The sequence below is a fragment of the Silurus aristotelis genome (assembly GCF_946808225.1).
Source record: "Silurus aristotelis genome assembly, chromosome: 2".
Taxonomy (NCBI): Eukaryota; Metazoa; Chordata; class Actinopteri; order Siluriformes; family Siluridae; genus Silurus; species Silurus aristotelis.
Window position 1 is genome coordinate 38,633,708 of NC_139575.1, and position 10,000 is coordinate 38,643,707.

Consider the following 10,000-nt stretch of genomic DNA (forward strand, 5'->3'; position numbering starts at 1 on the left):
CCCACACACACACACACACTCCCTCTCTCCCACACACACACACACACACTCCCTCTCTCCCACACACACACACACACACTCCCTCTCTCCCACACACACACACACACACTCCCTCTCCCACACACACACACACACTCCCTCTCTCCCACACACACACACACACACTCCCTCTCTCCCACACACACACACACACACACACACACTCCCTCTCTCCACACACACACACTCCCTCTCTCCCACACACACACCACACACTCCCACTCCCCCCCACACACCCTCCCCTCCCACACACACACCCTCCCCTCCCACACACACACCCCTCTCCCACACACTCTCCCTCCCCCCACACACACACACTCCCTCTCCCCCACACACACACACCCTCTCCCACACACACACACCCTCTCCACACACCCCCCCCTCCCGCACACACACACCCTCTCCCCCACACACACACACACCCTCTCCCACACACACACACACACCCTCTCCCACACACACACACACCCTCTCCCTCCCCCCCACACACACACTCTCCCTCCCCCCCACACACACACTCTCCTCTCCCACACACACACACACACCCTCTCCCACACACACACACACACTCCCCCACACACACCCCCTCCCACACACACACACACCCCCTCCCACACACACACACACACACCCTCCCCCCCACACACACACACCCTTCCCCCCCACACACACACACACTCCCTCTCCCCCCACACACACACACACTCCCTCTCCCCCCACACACACACACACTCCCTCTCCCCCCACACACACACTCACTCCCACTCCCCCCCCACACACCACCCACTCCCCCCCCCCCCCACACACACACTCCCACTCCCCCCCCCACACACACACTCCCACTCCCCCCCACACACACACACTCCCACTCCCCCCCACACACACACACACTCCCACTCCCCCCCACACACACACACACACACACACTCCCACTCCCCCACCCCCTCTCCCCCCCCCCCTCTCCCACCCCCCCCCTCTCCCACACTCCCTCCCACCCCCCCCCCTCCCACACTCCCCTCCCACCCCCCCCCTCTCCCACACTCCCCCCCCCCCCTCTCCCACACTCCCCTCTCCCACACTCCCCTCCCCACACTCCCCTTCCCACCCCCCCTCTCCCACACTCCCCTCCCACCCCCCCCCTCTCCCACACACACACACACCCTCTCCCCCACACTCCCCCCCACACACACCCTCTCCCGCACACACACCCCCTCCCACACACACACACACACACACCCTCCCCCCCCACACACACTCCCTTTGCCCCACACACACCCTCTCCCACACACACACACACCCTCTCCCACACCCCCTCTCTCCCACACACACTCCCCCCCCCCCCACACACACTCCCTCCCCCCCACACACACACACTCCCACTCCCCCACCCCCTCTCCCACACCCCCCCTCTCCCACACTCCCCTCCCACACCCCCCCTCTCCCACACTCCCCTCCCACCCCCCCCTCTCCCACACTCCCCTCCCACCCCCCCCCCCTCTCCCACACACACACCCTCTCCCCCACACTCCCCCCACACACACCCTCTCCCGCACACACACCCCCTCCCACACACACACACACACACACACACACACACCCTCCCCCCCCACACACACTCCCTTTCCCCCACACACACCCTCTCCCACACACACACACACCCTCTCCCACACCCCCTCTCTCCCACACACACTCCCCCCCCCCCACACACACACTCCCTCCCCCCCCCCACACACACACTCCCTCCCCCCCCCACACACACTCCCTCCCCCCCCCCACACACACACTCCCTCCCCCCCCCACACACACACACTCCCCTCCCACACACACCTGGCCTGCATCCAGCCTTTGGGCCAAAGTGGTTTGACTTCAGTCTCCATGAAGGCTTTGAGATAATCTTCTACAGAGAGAGAACTCTTCTCCTGCTCATAACATCTCAATTTCACCCGCACCAGGTTACACAGCAGAGTCCTGAAACACACACACACACACGCACACACACGCACACACACGCACACACACGCACACACACGCACACACACGCACACACACGCACACACACGCACACGCACGCACACGCACGCACGCACGCACGCACGCACGCACGCACGCACGGTTACCCCACAGGTGATGAGTGTGTAAGCAGTGTGTAGTGTGTGGGAGAGGAAGAACACGTCCTCACCGGAGTTTGTCGTCCCACATGAACTTCTTTCTCGGCCCAATCACTCGTTTACCGGGTTTTTCCTCGTCTTCATCCTCTGAGCAGTTTCTCTCTCCGTCCTCCATCTGCTGCCTACACACACACACACACACACACACACACGAGCCCACACACACACGAGCCAGAGTAGATGTGAGCATTTAAACATTAACAGTGATGTTTTGCGCGCGCACACACACACACACACACACACACACACACACACACACACACACACACACACACTAATCTCTGTATATCTCTGGTAAATATTATGAGATGGTGTGAGACAGGAGACATTAAATGCAAGACATGGGAGTCGTGAGACATAGGTGACATGAGATGAGGGACAAGGAAGACGCGAGAAACATAAGACGCGGGGGAAAGAGGTGACATGAGACACGGGACAGACAGAATGTTCATACTTGGCTACTACTTTAGCCATGCAGTCCATGTTGTATCTGGCAGTTTGTTCAGGCATCACACTACACACAGCCAACTTCAGCTTCAGCAGAGGAGTACGGAGACGATCATCCTGTCTCACACACACACACACACACACACACACACACACACACACACACACACACACACACACACACACACACACACACACACACACACACAAAAAATAATTCATTATAATCACATCTGAAGCTTGGAGTCCATTACCAAGACCATCAGTGAATAAATGTGTGTGTGTGTGTGTGTGTGTGTGTGTGTGTGTGTGTGTGTGTGTACCTGGATGTTAAGGCTGAGTTTTTTAAGGCGTTTCAGTAAAGCCTCCTTGTTGCAGGGAACAAAAGCCTCGAGGTGAGAATAAACAGCAGAGCGAACAGAGGGAGACTGTTCCTGTACCTGCAGCTCAATACTGCACACAGAGAGAGAGAGAGAGAATATGGTAATTGCAGTTCTATTCTAACAGCATAAGTGTGTGTGTGTGTGTGTGTGTGTGTGTGTGTGTGTGTGTGTGTGTGTGTGTGAATAATGAGACAGAAGAACACACTCATACTCTAATAAGATATTGTTCATGTCCAGGGTGAAGAACTTCTTGCGTCCCTCCTCATCAAACTGTCTAGACGCCTGGAAAAAAGAAACGAGACGTATTGAGGTGCGTCTGCGATTTAGGACGGAGTGACTGATAAACCTGAAGAGACACGTGATCACGTTCTCACCAAGCGCAGATCTTCAATGCGTTTGACCAGAGGAGCAGGAAGACTTCCAGGAAGGGGGGGAGGAGACGTGAGCCGTGATCCCACATTCAGACAAGCTCCACCCACCACTCTTGGCCCCGCCTCCGCGTACACCAGCCCGTTTCGTGCGAGCTGGGTTTGAGGTACACCGTCCAGAGCACTAAAGTCCAGGTCGCTCAGAAGATCCTGCAGCTCACTCTCATTGGCTGAGGTGAACAGTGACATCATGGAGGGGTCAGAGGTCAGGTCCCCGAGCAGGACGTCATTATGGAGGAGGAGTTGTGTGTTAGCAGGGTTTAGTTCACGCATTTCTTTCTTCTCTCGTGCGAAGCGTCTCAACATCGCCGCCAGCATCAGCTTCTTCCTCCTCTTCTTCTCCGAACGACACACACTACGGGAATTATCACACACACACACACACACACACACACACACCAGAGCCATGTGACACACCTCATCATCATCATCATCAATTCCTCTGACTTTCCACGGACCTGATTCAATATTCATTTCCTTCATCCCTCCTTTACCTCAGATCCCTCCCTCCCTCCCTCCCTCCCTCTCACTCACTCACTCGTCTCATAAACCGATTTCAACATTCTGGATTAATCCCACAATCAAATGATGGAATATAAACGTGTATAAACTCACGCTGTCTTCGTCAGTCGATTCTTCTTCTTCATCATCTTCATCTTCTTCTCCTCCTGCTCCACTTCGTCTCTCCTCCTCTTGCTCTTAATCATCGCCCCCAAATCTCCACCACCCTGCAGACAGATCATCAAACGTTCACGAGACGACAGATCAGTGCTGAGAAGTGTGCGCGGTATGGGAGGGGGTGTGGCCAGGGAGGGGGTGTGGCCATGGATGTGGGCGTGGTCTCTCACCCTGCTGTTGCCGCGTCTCTCTGCATCGTCGCTCTCGGACTCGGAGGCGTTACGGAACTGTAGAGTACCGGTGTTGATGTAAAAACCTCCCAGTTTAGTGGTGAGAGACGCAGGAACCAGTTCATCATACTGCACACACACACACACACACACACACACACACACACACACGTTCGTTATTTCAGCCATGATTTGCATTTCATTGTGTATAATAAAGAGATGAATAAATAAAGCAGGTGTTCGGACTCACAGCCTCGGAGTTGTCGATGAACGAGTCGCTCTCGTCGTAACCGAACCCGATATCGATCAGATCCTGAACCCGGTCCTTACGCTTCCTCTTGCCTCCTGACCCCTGCACAGAAGATACACCAAAACAATCATTATAATCATTAAGAGATTACAGCAAAACAAACGCAACAGAAACTGTCTGAACTCCTTCAGCATCGTGAAGTATCTGATCTACAGCACTCACGTATTTGTCCTCGTACATCCTGGCCAGACGCTTCACTTCCTGTTTCTGCTGCTGCTCATCGTTAAACGGGTAACGAGGCTGCGAGACGGCTGAGGGGTTCGTCTTCGCCTGTAGACGGATGTGATTTTTAAGGCTGTAGTTATGACCAGGTGATGTTTTTACAGGTGTGTGAGGAGTGTCAGTGTCTCGTCTCTAAAAGTTAGCTAGCAAAGTTCCCCTAACTGTAACCGCGGTAACAGACAAAGTTCCAACTCTTTCTTGCAGGAACTCCGTCAGAATGTTTTAAATCCCAAATCTGATCTCGAGCCACAGATCAATCAGGATACGCCCCTGAAGTCGTAACACACACATTACAATCACACACTCAGTCACTGCGCTCGAAATACGGTCACGTGTGTGTGTGTGTGTGTGTGTGTGTGTGTGTGTGTGTGTGTGTGTGTGAGATGATGTTTAGCTGAAATACAACGAGTTCTTATTTCAATTCTATTTTATATAATAACACGTTTAAACAACACACACGATCACAAAGCAGCTTTACAGAAACAAATCCCTGCAGATCACTTCGAACTGAACATCTCTAAAGAGCGAGTCAGAGGAGATACTGGCGAGAAACAAACTCCCTGATGAGATGATGAAAAAACATTAAAGAACCAGGAACTTAGAAGGAACCATCTCCACCCTCATCCTTCTGTAACTTTGTACTGTGGCGTCACAAACTGCTGAGCGTCGTCTCCATTCACCACTTTAATAAATCCAATAATTTGTTCTGCATTTTAGTGCACACACACACACACACACACACACACACACACACACACACACACACACACCAGTAGATAAAGTGAGTGTTTAATGGATCGCTGCACCTGCATGTAAACAAACTCTGAAGTAAAATAATCATGAGTTGTTTTATATACGTTAATAAGTTTAAGGACGTCAGATGCCACACGTGATCACGTGTATAAACTACAGAATACTATTACAAATAAATAAACTACACGTCAGGATGCTTCTTTAATCACAGTTCTAAAACCTCCTGTCCACTGACAGCTTGTCGATCACACTAGCCACGCCCACAGCCCCCGATAATGACGTCATTGTTGGTGACCCGAAAGGTTCCGGAGGATTTGAGGAGCATCAGATCATCTCAGATCAGAAGTGCTGTAGTTTTTAAACTGCTCTTATAAAAAGCTGAAATTGTTCATTATTATATTACTATAAGTTTTAATGTTTAATGATTTTAAAAAAGATTAAATGAGAGAAGAAATAATTCTATTCGTGTTAACTTTATTACTGATGAAGATGTTAAACACTGTGAGCTCACAGCTTCCTACAAATACTTTATTCTGCACAGGTTTAATGGTGTGTGTGTGTGTGTGTGTGTGTGTGTGTGTGTGTGTGTGTGTGTGTGTGTGTGTGTGTGTGTGTGTGTGTATATACCTGGAGCAGTTCGCTGTAGGTGTACTCAGGGGAGCTCAGCTCGGTGCTCTCCGGCAGGGTGATGTTTATCCTCACGGTCTCGCTGCGCCCCGGAGATTTACCCAAAACGGCCGCTTCAGGAACTGCGTGTTCCGGCTCCCGACTCGGGCTTTGCTCGGTGTCCGAGTCCAAGTGTCGTTTCCTGGCCTCGGATCCCGGAGGAGCGGCGGCGGTGAAGGCCGAGAGAGTGACAAAGGGGACTTTTCTGGGTTCGGCCATTTGGAACAGAGCCACTTCACTTCACTTCACTTCACCTCTCTCTCTCTCTCTCTCTCTCTCTCTCTCTCTCTCACACACACACACACACACACACACACACACACACACACACACACACACACACACACACAACTTCCACGACCGGCTCTACACACTCCAGCCGGAAATTCCACAGCTTTTATACTTCTAAATAATCCTCCAGTCCTGGGGACCGTGTGAATAAAGATGGCCGGTTACACGTGCCCTCTGTCGGCTTGTCCATGTTCGGCGCTGCGCTGAGGAAGCGCTCCTCTCTCCACCGCAGCCATCTTGGATTTTTTGGAGAAGAGTAAATAAAATTAACACGGAGCGGGTCACTGCGCATGCGCGGAGCGGCCGCCCGCCGTGGCGGCTCCGAAACAAGAGAGCAGCGCGACCAATCGCGGCCGTGCTCACGTAATCTAAACCACGCCCCCTCCTCCGAGTCCTTAAAAGCGCGCCGACGTGTTTGCGTCACTGCACCGTGACCGGAAGTGACCTCCTCTCATTCATTCCATCAGTTTATTCACAAACTCGCTTTTAAACCGTGTATTATATCGAAGTTCATTTAATTATCAAATATAATTAAATATCACCGACTTTCTCTCTTTTGTATAACTTTTAATGCACTGTTTATCGAGCAGCATCTTTTATATTTTATGTTTATTTACAAAAGTTACTGGTTTTAAAGAAGAAGAAAAAAAGCAATCCCCGGATGAAAGGGAGGCATCTGATTGGTCAAACGGATAATTAATGAATCTTTTTTTAATCACACATTACCATTTAAGAAGAATACCTGATAGAGTGTGTTCTGTACCAACAACTTGTGAGTTTATTAATTCAGTGGATTTTACATCCAATATATATGAAACTGAAACACACACACACACACACACACACACACACACACTCACTCTCTCTTTCTCAACTGTGTATTACTGAAATGTACAACCTGAACTCAACACACACTCTTTATTAATCCCAATCCATTCCACCACCATCTATTATTTATATTTATTCATATCCTACTGTTTACATGCTGTTCTGCGCCTCTGGACTGCTGCTGCTAAAATACTCTCTTGTTTATGGTCCTCTTTTGCACATCACTGTATAATCAGAGTTCACTGGTTTACTGGTCAGTGCTATTGTGTGTTTTGTGTATTTGTCCCACACTGTTTTGTGTGGTCTGTCTGCACTGTTCACACTCGGTTGCACACGATGTGGCGAGGACATTTACTTTAAACCTTAACTCCTTATTGTGTATGTAGCTTCATGTTGTGTAATGGAGCACCAGGGTTCTGGAGGAACGTTGTTTCATGTCACTGTGTACGGCGTCTGATATACCTGGTAGAAATGACAATAAAAGCATCTTGACTTGACTCTATGTTCTTCTGAGAACAGTAACTAAATTAGTTATTAATCCCAAAATGTGTTTGATTAAAAAGATTAAATATATTTTAATAGTTAAATATACGCAGAAGTTGATGTGTAATTATTAATGATGAGTGTGACAGTGATCTAATAATAAACTCTTTCACACTTCTGTCTGAAAACACAAAATATCTTTTTATTTACAAAATTTTTTCCTGTATAATCAACATTACAAACACATCTCTACTGAGTGAATGATCTTTTTTTTAGGATTACACTATTTACGGGAATGTCGCACAGGATGAATAATCACACAGCGACCCGATTGTCTTTGGCCCATTTCTTCATGATGCGGATGATGTACTCGACCTGCGGATTCCCCGTGCTGCGTAACATCGGCAAAACCTCCTTCAGACTCTCTCTGAGAACAAACACCACAACAAACCGATCTGATCTCATACACTATCAGACTCCAGTAACACCTTCAGTGTGAATATTAATAATCAACTGAGATAAATGACACAGTGTGTGTGTGTGTGTGTGTGTGTGTGTGTGTGTGTGTGTGTGTGTGTGTGTGTGTTTGTGTGTGTGTGTGTGTGTGTTTGTGTGTGTGTGTGTGTGTGTGTGTGTGTGTGTGTGTGTGTGTGTGTGTGTGTGTGTGTGTGTGTAAAAATGTGTGAGACCTCGGTTCACGTCCTGCCAGGATGAGCTGGAAGATTCCCACACAGGCTCCACGCTTCCCCTCCCAGTATTCTGGATTCGGATCCAGACGCTCCAGAACATCAAACGACTTCGCCGCATAGTAAAACTGTCCCATCTAAAACACACACACACACACACACACACACACACACACACACAAAGTGCAGTGAGTGGGATTATAAACCCTGTGATATAAAGCTTCGAACCCTGTACATGTTTTTACCCACATCATGATCTATGTAGATGAGTCATATGAGGGGCGGAGTCATAAACATAACAGCCTGTAAGACCTACGTCGCAGGTTTGAAGGAGACGTTTCTATGTAAAATATTTAACGTTTATTTGTCGTGACACTACACAGATAACTACATAGTGTACAGGGTTAGGGTACAGGTGGAGAGTGTAGGGAGCGATTTGAAACACAGCCTCTAAGTTTAAAGTGGATATCTGGAGAAGAATCATTTCTACAGCGTCACTCCTGGGGAAAAGAACAGGGGTTTTTCATGACCTACACGTGTGCACGTGTTCACCACTGTCCAACTAAATGCTCTGTGCAAACCTACAGTGCAGGGCAAGTTCAGAATGGTGTAGAATCATGCTAACAAACGCTAACACAATAGTTAATTCAGAATTAGTACACCCATGATAATTATATGATGATGATGATGATGATGATGAAAACCTTGTAGCAGTCGTTGGCGATGACCTGCAGGAGGCTAAAGGAATCTGCTGAAGTTTCCATTTTGAGGTACAGCTCCCACGCCAGCCGAGCTTTCTGATTCATAATATCTACAACACACACACACACACACACACACACACACACACACACACACACACACATACACACACACACACACACACGAGTTTAGTGTCTCAGTAAATTAAATAAATATATGAATTAGTGATGTTTGTTTTATTTAAAACTTATTAACTATTTTTCCCCCTTTAAGTAGAAATTAAAGTACACTGGGGGTGCCATTAATTTAACACAGATAAAAACATTGAGACGTACAGCAGCGAGCGAGCCAGCTCAGATACACATAATCATTCCTGATCTTCTCACTCTGGATGAGCAGGAACACCTGCCCACACACACACAGACACACACACAAAGGCTCTTAGAGATGGTGATGATCAATATGTACAACCACACACACTCCTGAAACATCAGGGTCATGTGATGTAATCATGTGATGAGTAGACGTTCGACCAATTCATTCATTTAGCAGATTAATCAGCACTAATATTTAAATGCTGGAACCATCGACAAAAATCCACACTGACCGGAAATTATCTGAAATCCATACTGATAGTTTTTCCAGGTTGCATTATACAGGATTAGAGTGCCCTCTAGAGGCGAAACACCAATGCCACATGCTGTGTATTTGAAGTGTCTTTATTTATTTTGTGAAAAATGTAAAAA

At 48.9% G+C, this 10,000-nt stretch overlaps 2 protein-coding genes across 2 annotated transcripts in view; both read right to left on the bottom strand.

The window, feature by feature from the left end:
• Positions 1-6,912, bottom strand: part of ubn2a (ubinuclein 2a) — a 9,825-nt gene extending 2,913 nt beyond the window's left edge. Inside the window, exons 1-11 of the mRNA XM_083561976.1 lie at positions 6,226-6,912; positions 4,786-4,893; positions 4,564-4,665; positions 4,314-4,442; positions 4,081-4,193; positions 3,412-3,820; positions 3,249-3,319; positions 2,978-3,107; positions 2,662-2,771; positions 2,219-2,329; positions 1,850-2,007 (exon numbers count right to left, since the gene is read on the bottom strand). Coding sequence (XP_083418102.1) covers positions 1,850-2,007; positions 2,219-2,329; positions 2,662-2,771; positions 2,978-3,107; positions 3,249-3,319; positions 3,412-3,820; positions 4,081-4,193; positions 4,314-4,442; positions 4,564-4,665; positions 4,786-4,893; positions 6,226-6,483 — 1,699 coding nt within the window. The 5' untranslated portion in view covers positions 6,484-6,912. The remainder of the gene's footprint in view (positions 1-1,849; positions 2,008-2,218; positions 2,330-2,661; positions 2,772-2,977; positions 3,108-3,248; positions 3,320-3,411; positions 3,821-4,080; positions 4,194-4,313; positions 4,443-4,563; positions 4,666-4,785; positions 4,894-6,225) is intronic.
• Positions 6,913-8,046: 1,134 nt separating this feature from the next.
• ift56 (intraflagellar transport 56) overlaps positions 8,047-10,000 on the bottom strand; it is a 10,398-nt gene continuing 8,444 nt past the window's right edge. The window contains exons 14-17 of the mRNA XM_083526717.1: positions 9,590-9,659; positions 9,257-9,363; positions 8,556-8,689; positions 8,047-8,293 (exon numbers count right to left, since the gene is read on the bottom strand). Coding sequence (XP_083382843.1) covers positions 8,182-8,293; positions 8,556-8,689; positions 9,257-9,363; positions 9,590-9,659 — 423 coding nt within the window. The 3' untranslated portion in view covers positions 8,047-8,181. The remainder of the gene's footprint in view (positions 8,294-8,555; positions 8,690-9,256; positions 9,364-9,589; positions 9,660-10,000) is intronic.